Source organism: Danio rerio, chromosome 13, assembly GCF_052040795.2.
Source record: "Danio rerio strain M-AB ecotype USA chromosome 13, GRCz13ab, whole genome shotgun sequence".
NCBI lineage: Eukaryota > Metazoa > Chordata > Actinopteri > Cypriniformes > Danionidae > Danio > Danio rerio.
In genome coordinates, this window is record NC_141033.1 from 9,588,766 (window position 1) to 9,613,350 (window position 24,585).

At 37.9% G+C, this 24,585-nt stretch overlaps 3 protein-coding genes and 1 long non-coding RNA gene across 9 annotated transcripts in view; 3 read left to right on the forward strand and 1 right to left on the reverse strand.

Moving 5' to 3' along the window:
• Positions 1–24,585, forward strand: part of si:dkey-33c12.4 — a 213,937-nt gene that overhangs the window by 28,655 nt on the left and 160,697 nt on the right. The gene's annotated exons all lie outside the window — the stretch shown is intronic.
• Positions 1,909–19,183, forward strand: LOC101884142 (uncharacterized). 5 transcript variants are annotated; one of them, XR_015505616.1, is made up of 18 exons: positions 2,022–2,249; positions 2,332–2,676; positions 2,759–3,118; positions 4,822–4,923; positions 5,044–5,139; positions 5,224–5,325; positions 8,038–8,124; positions 8,235–8,396; positions 11,687–11,773; positions 11,853–11,987; positions 12,425–12,517; positions 12,624–12,707; positions 12,859–12,951; positions 15,661–15,759; positions 15,855–15,873; positions 15,948–16,011; positions 17,540–18,027; positions 18,790–19,183. XR_015505616.1 is itself a non-coding variant. In XM_087278911.1 (18 exons), exons 1-18 carry the CDS (start codon positions 2,198–2,200, stop codon positions 18,877–18,879), a joined length of 2,085 nt encoding a protein of 694 aa, XP_087135037.1. In that variant the 5' UTR covers positions 2,022–2,197; the 3' UTR covers positions 18,880–19,183. The 5 variants fall into 5 exon arrangements, 4 of the variants coding, with proteins under 4 accessions (XP_087135036.1, XP_087135037.1, XP_087135039.1 ...); XM_087278911.1 differs by having other exon boundaries at positions 17,540–17,638; positions 18,874–19,183; XM_087278910.1 differs by lacking the exon at positions 18,790–19,183 and having other exon boundaries at positions 1,909–2,249; positions 17,540–18,054.
• On the reverse strand, positions 8,640–17,617 carry LOC141377133 (uncharacterized). Of its 2 annotated transcripts, XR_015505710.1 has the most exons (3): positions 17,538–17,617; positions 17,361–17,411; positions 8,640–9,147 (listed from the first exon to the last, which is right to left on the reverse strand). It is a non-coding gene; the product is annotated as an uncharacterized LOC141377133 (long non-coding RNA). The 2 variants fall into 2 exon arrangements; XR_015505711.1 differs by lacking the exons at positions 17,361–17,411; positions 17,538–17,617 and adding an exon at positions 12,584–17,257.
• neff2 (neuronal intermediate filament family member 2) lies at positions 19,053–24,158 on the forward strand. Its single transcript, NM_001201557.1, is given in 3 exon segments — positions 19,053–20,174; positions 22,195–22,319; positions 22,476–24,158. Coding segments are annotated over 3 exon segments (1,167 nt in total). The 5' UTR covers positions 19,053–19,193; the 3' UTR covers positions 22,537–24,158.

Here is a 24,585-nt window from a genome sequence, read left to right on the forward strand (position 1 = left end):
ATTAATATTCTAAACCACTTCATATTCATATTGGAGTCAGATTTGAGTTGAAATTAAACTGAAACAACAGTGTGCACTGGACACCTTCAATGAGCCAACTGGGTGGACCTTACAATAGTGCGAACACGCGTCCATGTGTGAGGGTCATGTCTCTGGATTTGTGAATCCTTACGTAATGTTAATTTTTAAAAAAGACTAGTTTAACTGTGACACTTGTTTATTTCAATGCCAGAGGTATAACATAAATTGAAATGATTGGGAAAGGTGTGAAGTCCAAGTTTTAGGCTAACAAAATTAGAATTGGGCATCAGGACCTGTAGTGCAATAAGCTACTTCACTAATAAAATAGCTTTGCTACTGAAAAGCTATTTGATTTATAAAGTATCTACGCTACTGAGAAATGAAGTTAAGCTAGTTGCCCAACATTGTTAATGTAATAAAATTGCTTTGACCAAAGGAGCCTATTGGTCCCCTGAATTTCACAAATTGATAACTTTGAGTCATAATACAGTATGTAGTTCGAAATGAAAGGGTGTTCATATATATATATATATCTGCACGCTCATGATAACTTTTACCTTTTGCAGATGCTTCCTTGGGTTCGACATTGAAGCCTTTGATGTCAAAAGTATTTTAACAGCTGGTAAACAAATGCACTGAACTGTTATATTTGTGCCCTACTCGGATATTAGGGTGAAATTGTTTTTAAATTTTCAGCAATTAAATGCTTTTTTAATCACTCGCCATGGTGGCAGCTTCAGCAGCAAAGATTATCATAATTGGTAGACGTAGTGCGGAAAACCAATCAAAAGCATCAGAATAGCAGCGCTTTAATAAATGGCCTTAGCAGAAGGCATCGCGCATATAAAAAACAGGTAAATCAATATTATTCAACAGATCCCAGATTTTTAGAGTTTTTTTGATGGATCCCCATTTGTAATCTTTAATATTTTCATAAGTAACTAATTTGATTACACTTTTTTTTTTTCTCAGTAACTGTCACAAATTACTCTTACATTTATTTTGTCATTAAATTATGTAATGCCAGTTGGCGCCAATAGCCTAGTGCAGTGGTTTCCCAAACTGTGGTACGTGTACCACCAGTGGTACGTGGGCTTCCTTCTAGTGGTACGCGGAGGAATGAAACATGTCATGTACATGCTACATATATTTTTAAAATGTATCAAAATTATGTATATAATGTGCCATATATGACATATAGCCTTTATTCCTGAGGTAATCTGCCATGTTTTTATTTACTTTGCAGAGTTGTAGCTACTTTACTGGGCCTACAACGCTACTGTATTTGAGTACTGCTCATTTTGGTGGTACTTGGAGAGAAAAAAAAATTTCTGAGGTGGTACTTGATGAAAAAATTTTGAGAACCACTGGCCTAGAGGTTAGTGCATCGACCCGAGTTCAATTCCCAAGTCGAGGTCCTTTGCCGATCCTTCCCCTATCTCTGCTCCCCCCACTTTCCTGTTTGTATATCCTTACTGTCCTATCAATAAAGCTTAAAACCCCTAAAAAATAGCTATATAAAAAAAAAAGCAATAAACAAAAATTACGTAACGCCGTTGCATGCAGCTAGTTACTCCCCAACCATGCCATTTACACACTCAGGTGATTCTAAACTTTCATACATTTCTTCTGTTATAAACAAAACAAGTGATTATGAAGAATGCTGGGAAAAAACTACTATGGAACAATATTTCTTTGAATTCAACAGAAAGAAATTCAAGCTAGTTTTGACAAGTGGAAAATGAGTAAACGATGGGCGAATTTTAATTTTTGGGTAAACCATCATTTAAAATGATTGCAGAAGAAAATAACCTTTTCTTTTTTGTTGTTCTTTACAAAAATTGGGACATCTTTGCAAATCTTTACCACTTATTAACTGACAGAGTTACTTTCAGTCAGGGAACAATGAGAGGTAATCGATCTCTGCTCTGTCGGGGATTTCCTGAGATAAATCTGGTGCTAAACCAAACAATAAAAGTCAGTTGCTCTTGTTTCTGTGTGAGTTATAGCGTGCATCAAGCAGTCAAAGGTCATGTTGCACAACTCAAATAAAATGAAAGTGGAAAGAACTTGAATTCAACCTTGTGTTTTAGTCATATCAGGATGTAGTCCGTTCCATCAAGACCTGAGGTTTGATTTTTACTCTTGGCAGCTTTTTTAATTGTGCACTTTCAACATGTATGTGTTCAACGTCTTGATAGCAGCAGCAGCTCTTCTTGCATCTGAAGGTAAGGATTACATATTTGCTCAGTTCTGACTTGAGTATGTTGCTTTGGAATTAACCCTTATCCCATGTTTCTTTTTTTAAAGGGATTTTGGTTCGAGGACCTGCTCAGCCTCTGGTCGCACAGCTTGGAAGCTCCATGATTTTGCCTTGTTTTGTTGAAACACCTTTACCTTTGGATGTGCTGGAGGTCGAATGGAAAAGGACGGATAAAGAAGAACTGGTGCACTTGTTTCAGAATGGAGAGGACAAACCTGAGGCTCAGTATCAGTCTTACAGAGGCAGAGCAGGGTTTTTTTCTGAGCAGGTCCTTAAGGGAAACTTTTCACTCCTTTTAGAAAACATAACAGTTGCAGATGCTGGTAGCTACAAATGTGTAGTTTACTCCTATCTAGAGGTTGGAGAAACTTATGTTACAATTCAGTATGTGGGTGAGTGTTCGAATAATTAAAACTTTATCTTTAAACATGCCGGTTTTGAAAATTGCATTGATTAATCATGTTTTGTTAACAGAGCGTGTAGTTGTGACAGGAGAAGATCAGATTCTGTTTGCTCGTGTTGGTGAGGACGTGGTTTTAAATTGCATGGTTGACTCACACATTCCTCCTGAACACTTCGATGAAGTCTCGTGGAAGAAGATGGACAAGCGGTCAGACATCATTCCTGTCTTGCTTTTCCAAAACGGGACAATACTCACAGGATCGTCTGACAGGTTTTACAGGGACAGAGTCGAGTTTTTCAGAGAACAGTTTCCCAAAGGCAACTTCTCAATGAGATTAAAAAACGTCCAGACTGCAGACAAGGGCAAATACATTTGTGAAGTCCATACCGAATATTCTGTGAGATCTGCAACTGTGGAAATAGGGCAGCTAGGTAAGTTAATTGACAAATCTATTCATGAGATGTTTAGGGGGGCTGCTATTCAGCGAGGATGCATTCAATTGATTGTTTATTTAGAAAAAAACATTAAGAAGCACAACGGTGCCAATAGCCTAGTGCAGGGGTATTAAACTCAGTTCCTGAAGAGCCGCAGCCCTACACAGTTTAGTTCCAACCCTGCTTCAACATGCTAGCCTGTAGGTTTCAAACAAGTCTGAAGGACTCAATTGGTACGATTTGGTGTGTTTAATTAGAGTTGAACTAAACTGTGCCAAGCTGCAAGAGTTTGACACTGCTGACCTAATGGTAAGTGCATCGACATATTGTGCCTGTTTCGTTGTTCACAGCTTGTAGACAAACAATATAGAAAACTTGGTACTGGAGGGCCGGTGTCCTGCTGAGTTTTGTTTAAAGTCTTCTCAACACACCTGCCTGAGTGTTATAAGAATACCTAGTAAGACCCTAGTTAGTGTTTGGAGTAACTGGGTTGTGAAAGATTATGTGCGTTTTAGTTCAGTTGCATTTACATTGATTAAACTCTGATGTGATATGATGGGGTGACTTGTGCCTCAACCCCCACAAACTGATAGGTGTGAACTTAATGACCCTTTTACAATCTCAATGGGTATTAGCAAAACAACAGCTGAAACATCTGATAAGAGGGCCCTGCTAAGCCTCTTAGGGCAGGCCCTGCCCAGGCCCGTTTCCCGGATCGTTTGAGGAGTGTGAGTGCGCTGAATCGGGCTCAAGCACGGTTCACTTGGCCGGCCCTGGCCCAGTTGGAAGAGGTGTGCCTGAGCGCGGTTCACTTGGGCTTTGGCACGGTACACTTGAGTGCAAAACGCGCCAAAGCCCGAAACTGAAAGCGAGATGTGACTTTTATAATCTGTTTCATATGGATTAATTCATCATTCTTACTGTTCAGTGAACGCAAACTGCCATAGTTTATTAAAGATGAGAACTCCTCACAGCACGCCAGCTGCGCGGCTTCAGCAGACCTCCTCATTCCTGCAGCACGAGAGCTTTATGATTGTTTATGAGCGCCAAAAGTGGTGGATCTGTTCGGCGAAATATCTGACTGCGTGTCACCGCATCCCTAAGGACTGTTTGGCGAAATATTTGACTGCATGTCTCTGAATATCAAACGACTGAAACGATATAAATAGAGAAATCTCCATTGTGCTGCTGAGTGAGAGAACGCTTCTCACTGCACAGCGCAGCTGCGATGACGTAAGCGTGCCGAGGCCCGTTTGTGGTGTGAGTGCGGGACGTCAGGGGAGACGGGAGGGGAGACAAGCGTGCTTCGGCCCGGTTCGAGGCAACTGTACCTAGTGTGAGTACGGCCTTAAACACAGAATGGTTTGTTTGATGCTAGTATAAAGTACTGTCTCACAGACAGTACTTTGTGTTAAGTTACTTGAAGACCGACGAGTTATCATCACTGCTGAGGAACTGCACTATTGTCTTCAATAAAGTCTTCTCCCCGTAAGAACTCTGGTCAGCTTACTTATTTTATGTATTAGAGTAATCTCCAAAATACAGCAAAATTTAACAGTTGGAGCTAAAATCCACAGGGCACCTCCAGTACAGAGTGTAGTGGGCCCTGCTTTAGAGTTCATAATAAAGCTACTCTTAAATCTGAAATGATAATTACAAAAGGATATCAGTAAAACCATTGTGTCTCTCATGTACTGTAGGACTGTCAGCTCTACACATCATTACACTGATGCTTTGTTGTATTTCCCTCTTGATGACTTTTGGCTTAAGTATTCCAATAACAATCTACATAACCAAAAAAGGTAAGAGAAGCATTTAAATGTTATACGCTCAACATTTGATTAAATGTTTAGATCCATTTTAAATCTACTGTATGTAAATTAATAAAAAACTAAAAGGCACACGGTTATGTTCTTCCACAGATACTGGGACAAAAGCCATGTACATGAATTATTTGCAAGTCGTTTGTCCCAACGTCTGTTTATGTGTTGCATTTATTCTGTGGGGAGTAATTGAAGGTAAGCATCTTGAACTTTTGTAAATCTCCATGCACTTTGAGCAAAACATTTCTCTGACATTTGCTTGGTCTCTTTTTCCCTCAGGATCTGTCATTGAGGTAACAATGTGTGCGACAGTTAATCTGATGAGGATCATTTTATTATTCCTTATGGCTCCGTATTTTAATTGGAACACAACCGTTTCTGGTATGTGTCTGTATTTTAACAACAAAAAAAAACCTATCCGCTTGTTAAGTGGTGACGTATGTAATAATGTTTCCGGGTTCAAGATGCCACTCATTTGAATTGAGAAAATGTTTATGAGCCCTTTTTAGTCATATCACACATTAAATTGAATTTTATATAAAGTCATAGTGTACACGACAATCTCTGGGCTTCCTGCCTCACAAATACCAAAATTTTAACAATTTCTATAAAAAAATGAATCACTTTCTGACCATTGGATATTAGGTATGGAACTATGGATATATACATTGCGATCTTGATTTTCGAAAATATTAAATCGCTTTGTAAACGTTTATTATTACCATTTGATGAGTCTCCCCATACAGTTTGATAAAGCGCTTGAACCCGGAAGCCTCTTTGCGTGACATCACACTTAACAAGCGGATTTGATTGTGCATTACACACTTACCAGATACTTTATTAAATTCGCATGCTCAATCACTTATAAATGTAAATATCTAAAAATCAGCCAGCCAATCACAGAATCTCACTGCATTTAAACATGTAGATGTGGTCAAGATTACCTGCTAATGGTCAAACCAAGTATCAGAATAGAGAAGAGAGGTGATATAAAGGGGTGGTCACAGTGTATTTTTAAGCTGGTTGTGCTTATAAGATGCGAAGCAATGTGTGCTCATGCTTCACTTGTAGAAAATCACGTTATTTTACTTTGATTATGTACTGCTAGTCAACTAACATGAAAATGACTCATGTTTCCTAGTTCCTCTGAAAGGCCCGCCCTCAAGAGGCTCTGATTGTTTCGCTACATAATGCTGGGATTTGCAGATTGGCTCCACGTCACTCCCCTAGAAGCGTGCGATTTTTGCGCTGTGTAAACAGTCCGGTCAGAGGCTCAAAGCAGCTGTTAGCAGCCTTAGCTGCCTGAATCAGGCAGAAATAAAGAGCACACAGCTCACACCTGCTCTCTAAATTATAGGGCATACTCACACTAGGGTGGGGCCGATAGACGATTGCTGATGGCCAAAAGACAACACGATGCTGAGCCGGCATCGCCGGTTTTCGCAAACCTGCTGGCGAAAAATACACACTTAGGCCTCAATTACACTAATACGTCTTAGTGTTAAAATGGCATTTTAGAACGAAATTATCCACATCCACACTGTGTTTTACCTAGCATTTCTGAACAGCCCTCTGTCCACTGAAAATGCACATTACGTAACCACACACAGCCACACACAGTCATGCGTTCGTCTGAGCTTTAATGAGCAGTGTACGTCGGACAGTTTATCCAGGATGTACCGCTGGATCACGTCTCACTTTAGTTGTTAAACGTGATATTCAGACATCCCAAGTCTCCCAAGTTCCGGGAGTCTCCCGCAAATGCATAGAGACTCCCGGATGCCCGCAAATGAGTGATAATATCCCAGAAAACGCGCATCACCCTCCCGGTCCCCAAATAAGTCGCGCACCCTTCACATCTCACAACCGCATCACGTCGAGCGCACTCTGTCAAACACCATCTCCAACGCCCAACCTTTCGTTGTTTACATCCTTGTTTACGTCCTCGTTAACACTAGAAACTGTGCCTGTGGTTGTTAAATTTTAACAAATAAAAACACTTACAGGTTGTGGCTAACGGTCCACAGCTTCGTCTGTTGGAGGAGTTTTAACCGAATCCAGCACTGAACTGAAAGAGATTCTGGAAGTTCTCCGTTGTCAAATGCTAGACCTACATATATATATATATATATATATATATATATATATATATATATATATATATATATATATATATATATATTATAATTCTCTGGAACATAAGCTGAAGCGTTTTTGATCTCACTCGCCTGGATGCATTTTTTTTGTATTTTCTAAACTTCGTTCACTGTAGGCTTTGCTAAGCTAACCCTGTAAAAGCCAATGTCTCCCTTTGCATTGAACTTTGAGCGTCTTACATTCAGAGATGTTGTTTATGTTCACACAGCTACATTACACATCAACTGAATTTAAAATATAATATAGTGGACCATTCCTTTAAGATAATTAAAACATTGTATGTATTTGGTTGACTGAAATGCTAATCTGCAAAATTCGTATAAATTTCTAATCTGAAACATTCAACCACAAGTGCCCTAAAGCTAAACATTTGGGTTTTATCATTTTTTTATCCATTCGGCCGATCACAGAGTCTAGCGAGAGCAACATTAGCTTAGCATAGACCATTGAATTGGATTAGAACATTAGCATCTTGTTAAAAAAAAACGTTTTGATAATTTTGCTGTTTAAAGCTTGACTCGTCTGTATTTACTGTAGATTATGTACAAAGGCACAATGTAAAATGAAGAGCTGCTATTTTTTTAAGTAGATATGGCAATCTATTTATACATCGTTTACAAAACTAGTCTGAAAAAGAGAAAGTATTCATATAGCAGTAGTTTTGTCAGCAAATGTACCATGTTGATGCCAGTATTCAGGGGAGAAGAACCAGACTTTTTCAAGTCAACAATCACTTAAAATAAAAAGTGTCTCTATCTGCACGTTTCCTAAATTGCCTTTAATTTCTACAGCAATTAGAGACTGTTAGATTAAACTATGTCATCAATTTGCGATAATGTGTAAATGTAACTTAATAGGGTTTTATCTTTTATGAAATAGTTTACCTTTAAGGATAAATTTGACTTTAAATTGTTGCCTTATTCCATTCCTCCCCAGTTGATTTTCCTGCTGTCATCCAAAGAGTTATTGAATTTATGGGGATCCCTGTTGCTTTTCTTATGATTTCTACTGCATTTTGCTCAGGTAATTAGATCAGTTGTTGATTTAATATACTCGTTTAATGTATAATTTTGCATAGTATTCCACAAAATACATTTATTATGTCTAACACTTGTCTTATCTTTCTATTGCAGCTGTCCTTCATGAGCTGTGGAATTCCTCTGAGTGGACTGAAGTGCTGCTTCTCAGTGTTGTAATTATCGTGCTGTCATCCATGCCAGTTTTTCTTCAAGCTTTAAGCCACGTTTTCTTTGCCCTTTATTTTAATATCAACTTTTCTTATCGATTTATAACAGGTATGTAAGAATTCTATACTATTTACTTGCTAATAAGAATCATTTTGGCTTGAGAAAGTGAATTGATTTAGGTTTTGAGCTGCCGCTGCTCCTCCTTGGATCAAATTTCTAAATGAATCTTTTCCTCGAAGTCTCAAGAAATGACTACCAAATTCAGGCCAAACCTTCTGCATGTTCAGACTTGATATATTAAACATTTTATAACTGATTAGACTTTTGGGTTTAAATGGGATGGTCAAGCTATAAAAAGAAACAGACTTTAATTAGCCCAAACGATTAAACATTAACAAAAGAAAAGGAAAGGCAAGTGACATGTGGCCAGGTATGGTGACCCATACCCAGGATTTGTGCTCTGCATTTAACACAAAATAATGTTAGCCACATTAGCCACAGTTCAAATAATGTTAAATTATGGTAGCAACATGTAAAAGAAAACTTCTTCTTCTTCACGGGGTCGGCTCTTTTTGGAACATGTCCATATGATAACGACTTTTTTTTTTTTTTTTTTTACACCCTTCGGCTGGCCTGTTGTATGGGCCTGTCACACTCATACACTAAGGACAATTTAGCTTACCCAATTCACCTGTAGCATGTCTTTGGACTGTGGGGGAAACCGGAGCACCCGGAGGAAACCCACGCGAATGCAGGGAGAACATGCAAACTCCTCACAGAAACGCCATCTGAGCCAAGGTCCGAACCAGCGACCTTCTTGCTGAGGCGACAGCACTGCCTACTACGCCACTGCCTCGCCCTATGTAAAAAGAAAACATTCAAACTTAAAGGTAATTCATGATAGCACCATGTTAAAACATGTTAACCACATGCTAAATCAAGGCTAGCAATGTGTGAAATATGCTTAGAAGACAACAAGACAATGCTTTCTCAATCCAAACATACAGTAAATGTTTGTCACAGTGACTTTGAGGAAGCATTATGCCACATGAAGACCCTGCATATATTTTCTGCTAAAAAGGCATAGTATGTCATGTTCACAACAAACAAAAGCATACTTTGATGACCCCATGACTGTGTGTAAAATCATGGAAGTTCTCTGTATATTATAATGACGTTACCATTATATGTGTCTTATGCCTTGTCCAGTTTTTATATAATTTTTATAAACACCATGTCAGTTGGCGTTTCTATGTGGAGTTTGCATGTTCTCCCCATGTTCACCTGGGTTTCCTTCGGGTGCTCCGGTTTCCCCCACAAGTCCAAAGACATGCGGTACAGGTGAATTGGGTAGGCTAAAGTGTCCGTAGTGTATGCGTATGAATGAGAGTATATGGATGTTTCCCAGTGATGGGTTGCAGCTGGAAGGGCATCCGCTGTGTGAAACATATGCTGGATAAGTTGGCGGCTCATTCCACTGTGGCGACCCCAGATTAATAAAGGGACTAAGCCGAATAGAAAATGAATGACTGACTGAAAAACCACCATGAACAGCTGTATACACTAAAACAGGGGTCTATTTTGAGTGTATGAACTTTGCATTAGCACTGTTGCTTCACTGGTACTAAAATGAAGATTGAATGTTTTTGGCGTTGAAAATAAACAGGAAGTTATGCATTACATTGTCAGGATGTTTGTCAGGAAGAGTGAACTTTGTTTAGTGCACTTACACATAGCTTTTCAGAAATAAGTTCAACATTCTTTTAAACACATTTTTTCTTTATTAAAGTTTCAAGCCTCTTGAGGCATCAAAAGCACTGGGTTCTTTATTGGGAAATCAGAAACCAATATTTAAAGCAGACACAAAACTTTACAATGTATTCATTCATTTCAGTTAAGCAATTGAAATAAGAACCAAATAAGTGTTCACAGGTAAAAGTAAAAGTCCAACAAGCTGCAAATAACTGTACAATGGCGAGCGTGTCAAGTATGAAAGCCTCCGCAACTCGCGGCTGTATGTTAAAAAACTGTAATGGTTGGGTTTAGAGTTGGGGTAAGTGTAGACGTTAATAACTGTGACGGTTGGGTTTAGATTTGGGGAAGGTGTAGATGTAATAACTATGATGGTTGGGTTTAGGGTAGGAAAGGTGTAGACGTTAATAAGTATTATGCTTGGGTTATGTTTGGTAAAGATGTAGACATTAATAAATATAATGGTTGAGTTTAGGATTGGGGAAGGTGTAGACATCAATAACTGTGATACTTGGGTTAAGGTTTGGGGAGGGTGTAGATGTTAATAACTGTGATGGTTGGGTTAAGGTTTGGGAAAGGTGTAGACGTTAATAACTATAATGGTTGGGTTTAGGGTAGGGAAGGTGTAGACGTTGATAACTATGATGGTTGGGTTTAGAGTTGGGGTAGGTGTAGATGTTAATAACTGTGATAGTTGGGTTAAGGTTTGGGGAAGGTGTAGACGTCAATAACTATAATGGTTGGGTTTAGGATTGGGGAAGGTGTAGACATTAATAACTGTGATACTTGGGTTAAGGTTTGGGGAAAGTGTAGATGTTAATAACTATGATGGTTGGGGTAGGTGTAGACGTTAATAACTGTGATAGTTGGGTTTAGGATTGGGGAAGGTGCAGACGTTAATAACCGATGGTTGGGTTTAGGATTGGGGAAGGTGCAGACGTTAATAACTGATGCTTGGGTTTAGGATTGGGGAAGGTGCAGACGTTAATAACTGATGCTTGGGTTTAGGATTGGGGAAGGTGCAGACGTTAATAACTGATGCTTGGGTTTAGGATTGGGGAAGGTGCAGACGTTAATGACTGATTGTTGGGTTAAGGATTGGGGAAGGTGTAGACGTAAATAACTGATGCTTGGGTTTAGGTTTGGGGATGGTGCACACGTTAATAACTGATGGTTGGGTTTAGGATTGGGGAAGGTGCAGACGTTAATAACTGATTGTTGGGTTTAGGATTGGGGAAGGTGCAGACGTTAATAACTGTGATGGTTGGGTTTAGAGTTGTGGTAAGTGTAGATGTTAATAGCTTTGATGGTTGGGTTTAGGTGTGGAGTAGATGTAGACTTTAATAACTGTGATGGGTGTAGCACCATCTTGCTGACAACATAATTTTGACACATGGATCCGGATAACTGCAAGTTACGCCTCTACTACAAGTTACGCCCCTTCATGTTATGCCACTGTCTTGCAAACTTCAGACAGACACTACTCCAAAAATGACTCTTTTAGTCACAAAGGTTACCGAGCCATGCTTTAAGGAGACATTAGTGGAAGTAGAAATCATTCTTGCAGGGGTTGAAGATCAAATGTGTTAGTTTACAGCCCACAACTTAAAATCAACATAAATGCATGGTCTGTTGCTCTCATGTAGATTCATTAGGACATGTTTTCATGGAGGTGAGCAACCTTCTTCAAATGCGTCTCCTCTTCTTTAGACCCTCATCAAGGGTTAAAGAATGTAAGTAACACTCTGTTCTCTGAGTATCTGTCTCTTAGATATTTATTTAATTACAATGTGTGTCTGTTTTTATTTTCAGCCATGATCACAACAATATATGCCTTTGGGGCCATTTCTGCTGCTATATCAATCATAGTTCTTCCCATTCCAGCAATTAAGAAACGCCGTTCAAAACTTGACAGAAAACAACTTTATGATCTCAAATGGAGATGTTGTAAGTTTTGATGCGTCTTGTTCATGTCAAAAATCAAAATGATAATTCTGTGTTTCTATTGAGTATTAAATGGATAGTTCAGCTAAAAATGAAAATTCTGTCATCATTTACTGATCTTCCCCTTGTTCCAAACCTGTTTGACTTACATTCTTCTGGTTTCCAACAATCTTCAGAATATCTTGTTTTGTGTTGAAATGAAAAATAAAAGGTACATTTTAAAACACTTGGATGTGAGTAAATGGTGAGAAAATGTTCATTTTTTTGAGTGAACTATTCTTTTAAGGTCAAATAAAATGAACATTTAAACCACTTGTTATATATATATTTAAAAAGTCTCTGTTTTTCACTCTTTATGTGTGTTTAAATTAAACTTGTTTTTGAATTAAAGATGCAGACTCGATCAGTGATCATCTTTTTTTTCTATATCTTTTTCTCAGATTTAGTTTGGGTCACTGTCATGGTTGTTATGCTCATCGGGCACAGTGGACTTATTTTATACTTTCTCAGCATTATTCTGGAGTATAGTAATGGTAAGCTTCTATCAAATGTCAGCAATCGTAGTTGGCTTATTTTTTTCAGATATACAAATTGCTTACTTTGATCTCTAATGTAGCCTAAATGTGTCCTTGATTACAGAGCGTTTCGGATGGATCTTTGTCACAGTTCTGCTCCATATCTTCACTGCTATTGCACCTCAACGATTCTCCAGAACAGTTCCTGGTACACATCAATACACTAACAGCCAGACATTTTTTTTTCTTGAGCCAAAAACATTCTTAGTTCTATTAATGTAATCAGTTAATCTTAAATGTTCATCTTAATGCAGTAGTGCCATTCTTTTTACAGTTATGCAATATTTGTACATTTGCAGATGCAATTTACACTGCTTTGTTCATGTATGGGGCAGCGGGTCTACCAGTGGTCAACTCAATTTCTCTTGCAACAGAATTAATACTACAGACATGTAAGTGTTGTGGTCTAAAAATACTCTTTAAATGCTTAGTTCATCCAAAAAAAATGAACATCATGCTATTAATTACTCACCCTCATGCTGTTCCAAAACCTTGAGACCTTTGTTCATTTTCAGAACATAAATTAAGATGTTTTAGGTGAAATCCGAGATCTCCCTCATTCTCTATAGGACAGCAACGGCCTTGACCCAAGAACAGTTTCTTGAGTGGGTAAATCTGAGGATTATCAAGCTACTAGAGTCATTTTTGCACACATAAAACAAAAATAACAACTTTATTTGAAAGTTTGTGTTGTATTACTGATGTTGCTACCAACACTGTTCAAATCCCACATCAACCAACTGTGCAGAAATCAACAGTCCAACATTATTGTAAGCAATGTTGCCAGATTGAGGTAATAAGTCAATTATGTGAGGTGATGAGCTTCATAGAAGATCTGGCAGTTTGACAAACTTGGACAATAAACTTTTTTTTTCCATAACTAAATTGGAGATGAAGATTTTAAACAGCAATCACAGAGATTATCAGATCGATTTAGAGAACGGTCTTATAAAGAGGAGTGGACACAATCTGCACATACAATTGAAGTCAGAATTATTAGCCCCCCTGAATTATCATCACCCCTGTTTATTTTTTTCTCCAATTTCTGTTTAATGGAGGGAAGATTGTTTCAACACATTTCTAAGCATAATAGTTTTAAAAACCTATTTCTAATAACTGATTTATTTTATCTTTGTCATGATGTCAGTAAATAATATTTTACTTGATATTTTTCAAGACACTTCTATACAGCTTAAAGTGACATTTAAAGGCTTACCTAGGTTAATAAGGTGAACTAGGCTGGTTAGGGTAATTAGGCAAGTTATTCTATAACGATAGTTTGTTCTGTACACGATCGAAAAAAATTAGCTTAAAGGGGCTAATAATATTGTCCCAAAAATAGTTTTTAAAAAATTCAAAACTGCTTTTATTCTAGTAGAAATAAAACAAATAAGACTTTTTCCAGAATAAATAATATTATCAGACATACTGTGAAAATGTCCTTGCTCTGTTAAATACCATTTGGGAAATATTTAAAAAAGAATAAAAAAAAGTCAAAAGGGGGCTAATAATTCTGACTTCAACTGTAATTGCATCAAAGATATGTCACAAGGGGATAGCTTAGTTAACAAAAAAAACAAAAAAAGTTGTTGTATTAATTGTCATATAAAATATTCGCCTGTGACTAAAGGCATTAATAAAGTGCTGTTAAAACATTGACATATTATTTCAAGTGATCCTACCCTCAAAGAGTGTTTTAAAACGTCACCTCATTTAGTACACAAAAGAACATGTAATATCTGGAATATGTTGGTAAGAGCTGATCTGAAACTCGCTCCACATTTTTTAAACACATTTTTATACCACATGGTAATTCAAAATGTGGGAATTGTTTACAATGTAACTTCACATATAAAACGTCAACTTTTGCACATCCCCATACAGCGAAAAAGTTCAAAATTTGAGCTACTATTTCATGCAAGACAGCTAATGTAATCTATATTCTGCGGTGTCCGTGTGGTTTATGTTATTTAGATAAGACAAGTAGAACTCAAAAATTGGCATTTCTAAACATCGATGTGCTATTCGACAAGTCCTGTTACAATTTCTCAGTTATGAGTAGGCCCACACGGAATCTGTGCGCACAGAATTCCGCAGATTTTTAGCTTATCATTGATTCTGTTTATTTACCTGTGTAAATGTGTGTACATTTAAATTTATTGTTTTTAATTTCATTTCAGTAATATTATTGACTTATGTGAGAAATATTCCACTGAAAAAAATTATTCAAAGATGATTCCTTGGATTTACTAAATTTTTTTAAGTTAAGTGATTGTAAACAATTTAATTGTGTTGAATTTAAACAACAAATTAAGTTGAACATTATTAAATTTAATTTGTTTGTTTAAATTCAACACAAATAAATTGTTCGCAACAGTTCTGCATGCAACAATTTTATTTCAGTGTATGATTTATTTACAATACAGTGTGTAAAGTAATATATTCTGTCTTTTAGTAGATGTAGGAGATCTTAACAAATTGCTGTTACAACAAGAAGCCTTTTGGATTTTCACTCTAGATATAGTACATTGTCTCCAAAAGGTTTTAATGAGAACTTTGACAGTCGTCTCACTATCTCACTAATGTTTAATTAGGTGTTTGGGTAAAGGTTTTTGGTTTATTCTGTTGTTTATTTTGTTATGTCCTAGTACATACTGTTTTCTATAATTTGTGATGCACTATTATGGTTTGTTTCTGTATTTTCACTTTGAAAATTTAAGTTGTATAATTTTTAAATGCGTACATTTTTAACGTTTTTTTTTTTTGTGTATGTGTGTGTGAGATAATAGGAGATTATGTGTTCTGGAAGTGTGCAAATTGGAGCACCTGATTATGATGAACACTGTCAGCCTTTTTGATTTAATGAATTAGCATTTTTAGAGCTTTGATGTGCAGTTTTTCATAACTAGATTGGGCCATACAAATTAAGGGAGTTTCCCCGGAGAATTAAAAACGAGTGTTGGCAGGTACTGTATCTTCATTTGTGTTCCAAAGATGAACAAAGGTCTTTGGAGTTTTCCATTTTTTGGATGAACTACCCCTTTAAGGGTTGTTTAATTTAAAAGATCACTAAAATATTCTGTCATCTGTTGGTTTAAAAGACAAGGGGGAGAGAACGGTGGATGATCTGCGTGTAATAGTGCTGCCGTTTGAAAGCATTATGTCTGGCTTGTGGCTGGTTTTACAGATTTCTGCTTATTGTGAGTTTTATTTGTATTTTTGATACTTGTATATTAGAGCTGTTATTGTTAAGAGGGTACAGTTCACTGTCATTGTCTTTATTTGTGCTTTACAGGGGCAGTTCAAGGGAAAGAGTAAGTTGTATTTTGCATTTGAAAGTATTTTGGACTGCTTAATTGCTTTAATAAGAGAACTGATTGTCTTTCAGTGTCCTGAGGGAGCTGTGTGAGCTGAGAGATTTCGTGGCACAGCGCACAGACTGCACACCACAGGTGACTTTGTTTAGAGGACACAAAACTAAATTTAAGGGCACCTAATTTTACATCTTTTTAAGATTTAATATTAATATTATGGTTCTTTTGATTGTGCCACTTTAGGTGCAGTTAAAAACACAATTCAGATTTGTTTATTATAATGTGTTCAAAAGTGTCATGTTGGGGCCTGTACACAGGTCGTTGTTTTAGGGGTGTGTTGCTCCACATAAAAGTTACTTTCGACTTTCCGCCCAACTAAACAAGAGGGCGGAGCCAAGAGCTCCCCCGCTTTGTGTATGGCAACAGACAGGCAGACAGAGAGAAGCAACATGAGTGAGAGGACCAGCATTCAGCCGTACATGTACGACTCGGACACAGAGCAAGCAGAGACTACCGTTGAGGAATTATTGTTCCTAATGTGTCAGAGTGGTAGTTACAAAATCATTTGTGTCTTTGTATAGTTTTACAGCCGCTATGTAACGATGCATCCCTATATGGATGACGCATGCAACGATTAATCGGTTTCACTATTAACCACGCTTTAATGCGTTACGGTTAATTAATCATAAAGGCTTCTCAACACCTTTTTTCTGCACGGAACAAAACTGCAGCAATAACCAATAACTAATAACCACGCACACTGGATTAACTTTGACTGAGGCTATAACTAAGGCAAGTTCGTTATTTTTAATAAAGGGACGCATACACGAGGCAATGCCCTCACACTTTTCAGCCGCACCTACTGTAGTTGAGATGACAGGGAGCTTCTGTCACCACAGGAAATGCAAACGACTAAAGTTTATGGAAGACACAATGAAAAGTAGACGTTTGCAAACCCACCTAAAGTTACAAACAATGGCGTCGATGAGAGCGATCATGTAGTGAATGTTGATCCGCCAGCTGAGATCAATCGAGGGATTTTGGAGAGAGTGCGGAATGACTCGGTGGATCAGCTGTTTTTAATGGCCTGAATCTCGATACGCTGCATTCACTGCGTGTTCAGCGCAAATGGCCACTAAAAGTAAAATCTCTGTTGCTCATTCACAGGAAGTAGATGAAGGCACTTGGGTTGAGCCCAATGAGCCTTACATCCAAAAATAGAGCAAGAGTGTTTTTTTGGTGACATTGCTTTGACTCACACGCTGAAAATGGCGGACGTGAAACAACAAACTAAGGATGTGGTAATGCACGCCTTTCAATCAATATTGGTGGGCGGGGGGGCCGCAATCTTACGTCAAGTTGCGGTCGGTCTCAAAACTGCTCCAATTGGTCCACTGTTTTTATGTTGCTAAATTGAAAAAAAAAAAAAAAAAAAGACTGGGTGTGTTTATCTCACCCCAATATGATGGTCTATACACTATACTTACACTCATGTCTGTCCAAACAGCTTGAAAATTAGATGTTTCACCGTATGGGCCCTTTAAAGAATTAATATGATGTTTAACACCTTTTCAAAGCATTTTAATGCTGTTAAAAGGATTACTTTCACATTTTGGTTCTGATGACAGAATGCAGTGGGGGAAAATGAAATGTTTATACATTACAGCAAGGAGACGTTGGTGAATCAGAGAATTTGGAGGAACTTTCGGAGGCCCAAAGATTTCAGCCAGAGCAGGAGCCATTCCTGGAGGAGCAAGAACAAGAGGTTTAAAATCTTAAAACAGTCACATAATGGAATAGTTCACCCAAAAATGAAAATTTACTCACTATTTACTTGTCCCCAACCCTTTATGAGTTTCTTTTTTCTATTGAACACAAACAAAGATATTGTGAAGTAAGCTAAAGACCTGTACTTATTGACTTTCATAGTAGGAAAATCAAATAATATGAAAGTCAATGCTTACAACTTTCTAGTTTTCTTCAAAATATCTTCTTTTGTGTTTAATTAAAGAAACTTTGGTTTCGAACAAATGAAGAGTGAGAACATGATGACAGAATTTTCATTATTTTGTGAACGATTCCTTTAGTGCCATGTATGATAAGCTAACGTTAAACATTCTTTAACCTTATTTAACTGAAAAATCAAACATTATTGTATTAATAAATTATACTAGAATGACATTCATGCTTTGGTGGACATATTTCACATAGAGTTGAAGTCAGAATTATTAGCTCCCTTAAATAATTAGCTCTCCTGTTTATTTTTCCCCCCAATTTCTGTTTAACAGAGAGAAAAAAATTTTCAACACATTTCTAAACATAATAGTTTTAATAACTCATTTCTAATAACTGGTTTATTTTATCTTTGCCATGATGACAGTAAATAATATTTTACTTGATATTTTTTAAGACACCTCTATACAGCCCAAAGTGATATTTAAAGGCTTAACAAGGTTAATTAGGTTAACTAGGCAGGTTAGGGTAATTAGGCAAGTTATTGTATAATGATGGTTTGTTCTGTAGACTATCGGAAAAAATATAAAGGGCTAATAATATTGACCTTAAAATGGTTTTTAAAAAATTAATTTAATTTTAGCATTTTTAGAGCTTTGGTGTTGCCGCCTTTATTGAATATATAATTTACACTACTTGCGTTTTGGCTGAGCACCCAGTTAAGAAGGGATGTGCAGTTTTTCATAACTAGATTGGGCCATACAAATTAAGGGAGTTTCCCTGGAGAATTAAAAACGAGTGTTGGCAGGTACTGTATTTATTTAAATTTAATTCTAGAAATAAAACAAATTAGACTTTCTCCAGAAGATAAAATATGATCAGACATACTGTGAAAACTTCCTTGCTCTGTTAAACATCATTCGGGAAAAATAAAAAAAAGATAAAAAAATAACTAAATCAAAGGGGGGCTAATAATTCTGACTTTAACTGTAAATGCATATAGTGTTTGAATAACATGTCACATATGTCATTTCATAAAACATGAAGATCTAAGAAATCTGCCCTACCTCCTGGTGTATTGCTTCAGCAATAAAAGAACCACAAAACCAATCAGCAGCATCATGACACTGCTGAGCTGTTGATTGGCTGAGGATCTGTGTGTGTGTGTGTGGAGAGAGTGTGCATGTGTGTCCTGTATAAAGCACACTGCTCTGCAGCATTTCTGAACTGGTGCAGTGCCGGTTCATCTCCACTAATGGTGTGCAGAACAAGGGGGACTTGAAGAAAAAAAAACTTCCAACCAACAAAACATTAGCATCATTTGAAAACCAAGCAAACAAAAAAAAGGCAACAAAAATTACTTCATCATGAGCTTCGACCCTTTCACCACCTCCTCCCTCTCCCGGCGCTGGGAAGATTACCAATCCAGCACCTCCACCTACCGAATCTCCAGGGGGCCCTTGTCCTCCTCCAGGTGGGCCATGCGTTTGGAGCCTCTGCAGCGCTGGGACCAGAGCGACCTGAGTCAGGCCAGTTTAGTAAATGCAGAGCTGCTGGATCTGCGGGCCCAAGAACGAGAGCAGCTAGTGGGTCTGAACAACCGGTTTGCATCCTACATCGAGAAGGTGAGACACCTCGAGCAGCAAAACCGGGCTCTGCTTCTGCAGCTGGAGGCCCTGCGCCGCAGACAGAGTCAACCGTCCCGCGTGCAGCAGCTCTACCTGCAGGAGGTCCGGGGCCTCAGGGAGCAGCTGCACCAGGAGGCCCAGAATAAAGCACGCATGGAGGTGCAGATGGAGAAGCTGAGGGACGTCCACGCACAGCTGCACGAGCGCTGGGAAGAAGAGGCAAGGCGGCGGAGCCAGGCTGAGGAGGACCTGCAGCAGCTGCGGGACGAGACAGGTCAGGCTGCTCTGTGCATCTGCGATGCAGAGGCCAGTGTGGTCTCCCTGGTGCAGGAGCTGGCCTTCCTGAAGCAGGTGTTCGCTGAGGAACAGGAGGGGCTCAGGGTCCAGCTACAGGTGGCCAGCCTTAGCGTTGAGCTGGACACGAGCAGGCCAGACCTGTCGGCGGCTCTGAGAGAGATCCGGGCGCAGTATGAGAGCCTGGCCGGACGTAACATGCAGACTGCCGAGGCCTGGTTTCGGGGGAAGGTGGCGAGCGTAGTGGAGCTGACAGATAAGCAGGAGGAGGCTGTGCGCGTGGTACGTGAGGAGACAGCTGAGTACCGGCGCATGCTGCAGTCTCGTTCTGCTGAGGTCGAGGCACTGAGGAACGTCATCAATTCCCTGAACATACAGCTGGGCGAGCTGGAGGAGATGCAGAACTCTGAAGTCACCAAGTACCAGGTACAGATCATTAGCACTGATTGATTTCAGCATAACTACAATAGGGCCACGCAAAGTTTTTTGTGGAGACTTTCTACTGTTGACCACAGAAATATGATGGATTGAAGAGCGGAGCGGATATACAGTTGAAGTCAGAATTGTTAGCCCCGCTGTTTATTTTTCCCCCCAATTTCTGTTAAACAGAGCAGATTTTTTTCAACACATTTCAAAACATAATAGTTTTAATAACTCATTTCTAATAACTGATTTATTTTATCTTTGCCATGATCGCAGTAAATAATAATTAACTAGACGTTTTTCAAGACACTTTTATACAGCTTAAAGTGACATTTAAAGGCTTAACTAGGTTACTTAGATTAACTAGGCAGGTTGGGTAATTAGGCAAGTTATTGTTTAACGATGGTTTGTTCTGTAGACTATCGGGGGGGAAAAATTTAGCTTAAAGGGGCTAATTATTTTGACTTTAAAATGGTTGAAGAAAAATTAAAACTGCTTTTATTCTAGCCAAAATAAAACAAATATTCTCCAGAAGAAAAAATATTAGCAGACATACTGTAAAAAATTCCTTACTCTGTTAAACATCATTTGTGAAATATTTTAAAAAGAAAAAGAAAAAACAAAGGGGGGCTAATTATTCTGACTTCAACTGTATATAATAATAGAATAAGCAGATGTTTAAGGGCATAACACATTTGCAAAAATGTGGGGTACAACAGGTTGTCACTACGACAGTTCTCTCAAGGGTTCTTTGTAACATATCTACCCCTACAAGGGGCATATTAGTACTTTAGAGAACTAAGATACTGTTTAAAGGCATAGTTCACCCAAACATAAAAATTGACTTGCCTTTCCAAACCTTTATGGGTTTCTTTTTTCTGTTAATCACGAGAAGATAAAATGTTGGAAACCTGTAACCGTTGACTTCCATAGTGGAAACAACAAATACTATGGAGGTCAATGATTTCCAGCTTTCTCCAGAATATCTTCTTTTGTGTTTAGAATTTTACAAACATAATTTTAGCCAAAATATTTACTTCTAAAAAGGCTAACAATTTGCCAGCAAATAGAAATGAATCCCTATTTACTCTCCCTCAAGTGGTTCCATACCTTTTCAGGGTTTTTTTTTTTTGGTAACACTTTATTTTGATGGTCCATTTGAGTATTAGTAGACTGTCTGCTTAATATATGTTGTTACAGACATTAAACAGACATTTAACTCACTACAAGAAACATTGCAAGTACATCTCAACCTAACCTAACAGTCTACTGATAATCTAATGAGAATTAGTTGGCATATAGATGCAATGTAAGTTAAACTCAACAAACAGACGATCAAAATAAGGAGACCATTTTTTTCTGTAGAACAAAAAATAAGATAATTTGACAAATGTTAGAAACCTGTAACTGTTAACTTACATAGCAAGGGAAACAAATATGGAAGTCAGTGGTTACAGGTTGCCAACATTTTACAAAATAGCTTCTCTTGTGATAAACAGAAAAAAAAAACTCTTTGGGTGAACTATTTCTTTTACGGTGCCAGTACAAACCATTCAGTGGTACATAATGCACTAAGATGTCTCTTTGAGTGTATTGCCCCAGTTACAAGCTTATTTTCTCTTTACATTACATTTTCTTGGTGTCTCATTTGTTTTCTTCAAGTGGACACGAGCACAAAGACTTGACATAGAGACTCAGGAATAGGCTGTAAATTAGTTCACGAGCGTTGACCTTTGCTGTTCTACGGTCTCAACATTTATGAAAGACTATTTCTGCTGTGATTTAGTCATTGTGTGGTCGGAGTATCACCAGAATAGCACAAATGTATTAATGCTGACTCACTCCCTCAGTGCTGAGTCATGGCAGACAAACTGAGTCGAACAGATTGACTTCAAACAGAAATGTACTGCTGACTGAAATATATATACGTCTGCTATATTACTCTGTATCTCTGGCACAAATAGAGCAGGAATGCTTCTGTCTGTAAATAATTTGCAAATGCTTTCCTTTCAACCACCTCTAGGGGAAGATAGGTGACCTAGAAAGGGACATTGGTGATGCGAAAGAAGAAATGTCTCGATATTTGAGGGAGTATCAGGATCTGCTTAATGTGAAGATGGCTTTGGATGTTGAGATTGCTGCTTACAGGTAATATGCTCCACAGTATGGTATGTAGTTTCTTAAATAAAATAAAGCTTGTGCAGTCAGAATACATGAAAACTAACTGAAGTTAAGTGACTTTGATTTTAGATTACAGATGGGTTTGATTTGATTTGAATTTACCGTTTATTTTTGTCTTGACAGGAAACTCCTGGAAGGAGAAGAAATTCGGTTTACGTACTCCTCCCTCCCAGCCCTCGCTTAACCCTGGGTTCATACTCTGAACACAGTTGAGTCAGACCCAGCTTAAATCCTAAAACAATAACCTAAACATCATCCCTGACAGCTTTATTCATTTTCTCCAAAACCCCTGCTAAACTTGACCCATCGTTTAAAGGGATAGTTCACCCAAAAACTCACATTCAAGTGTTTCAAACCTTTATATGTTTCTTATTATTCTGCTGAACACAAAAGAAGACATTGTGAAGAATGTTGGAAACCGGAAGCCATAGACATTCATAGTAGAAAATAAACAAATAGTACGGTAGTCAATGGCTGCCAGTTTCCAAACATTTTCCAAAATATCTTCTGTTGTGCTTAACAGACACAAGGTTTGTGACAAATAAATGGTGAGTAAAGGATGATGAAATTGTAATTTTGAGGTGAACTAACCCTTTAAGACCCCCTTTAACCAAATTTACCCGCAAAACCTTTACATTTACCTCAGATCCTAGTTCTTTAAGTTACTTCCACCCAATTCAGCCATGAAACTAAACCTCCTCATTTCATTGCTTCAAAGTCAGACGAGCCCTTGTGTCACACAAGAGGTCCACATAAAGAGGTCCCCCTTCTTCTTTACACTTGAAATGGACAAATGACCACCTTAGAGACATCCCTAGGGGTAGCACTCACTCAGCCAGAGCTCAGTGTCCTGTTGGCAGATTCTTACAGAGACTTGGAGATGGTTCCACTTAAAGAACACTTCACACACTTTAGAACCTTCACCTGTTGATCATCTGAGTCAATGATGACCCGATAAATGCAGACTTTTAACCAATTGTTTGTTGAGGTGAATCATCGTGCTTTCTCAGTTGGCCTCGGGTGTTAGGAATGACCAATTTGTTAATTCGGCGTTAGACCAAGAATCAGCCAACAGGACACCGTCCACCATCACTGGCTCTTTAGAGGATATGTTATTAGTGCAAAGGTTTAAAAGATAGTTCACCCATAAATGAAAAATCTCTCATCGTTTACTCGCTCACGAGTGGTTCCATTACCTTGAACACAAAAAATATATATATTTATTTTAATTAATATATTTTGAAGAAAGCTGAAAACCTGCAACCATTGACTTTAATAGTAGGAAATGCAAATACTATAAGGTCAATGGTGTCCAACATATTTCAAAACATCTTCTTTTGTGTTCAACAGAACAAAGAAACGTGTAATGGATAAGTGAATGATAGAATTTTCATTTTGGGGTGAATTATCTCTAAGTGTTTGCTATGTTTTGATGTGTTATTTTTCAGTTAATGTTGTAGTAATGTTTTATTTGCTGCGTCTGTGTTCTGCGTTTCATGTGTTGTTTTGTTGTGGATATTTGATTCTTTTTGCTTCAGCATTTGCAGTATTTCAAGCATGACTAAAAATCAAGAGTAGATATGATGAGATGTCTAGGAGTGTTTTTGGACTTGAGGGTAAAATGCTACCATCATGCTGTCATCTGCTTTTGTTGTGTCATCTAAGTTATAACGCAAGTCAGTTATTAGTCATTTTGGAAATGAACAAGAAACCGATTCTGTCTAACGTGGCAGTTTCTGAACCGAATGGTGCTGTATGTTTGCACCTAAATTACACAATGAATAAAGCAACAGTACCTCTTCTGGAGCACGCCTCTGGTGTGTGTTTGTTTGAGTGTGTGTGTAGGACTGTAGCAAGGTCGAAATATCTGAAGTTCGCTCATTTATTTGGGGTGTGACGAGACGCTTACTCTTAGAGATTGGGTTCACGAGAACGAGACGACACAAGATTTTAACAGTATTTTTAGGAAATCTTTAATTATGAAATATATGAATAGAAAAGTGTGTTTTATTCAACTGAAGAAAAGTAATCAAAAATTGCAAAACTATTAGGTGCTTTTTTTAAATCAATTTGTAATGAATGTTATTTTTCTTCTATCTTAATTAATTCTATGCAGTAAAGCACATGAAAACACTACAAAATATTTTTCTTACAGGCTATGTGAATGGAAAAAGAATTTTAAATGTTAGCAACAAACAATATAGTGTTGTTTCAAAATCAGTTGTGTATTGAT

Excerpts from the sequence above, each read along its gene's own strand:
- LOC101884142 (XM_087278910.1), top strand. The coding sequence starts at position 2,198 with ATGTATGTGTTCAACGTCTTGATAGCAGCAGCAGCTCTTCTTGCATCT. Across the intron at positions 2,677-2,758 it reads TGTTACAATTCAGTATGTGG|AGCGTGTAGTTGTGACAGGA; the intron begins GTGAGTGTTCGA and ends TTTTGTTAACAG. Across the intron at positions 8,397-11,686 it reads TTCTTATCGATTTATAACAG|ATTCATTAGGACATGTTTTC; the intron begins GTATGTAAGAAT and ends GCTCTCATGTAG.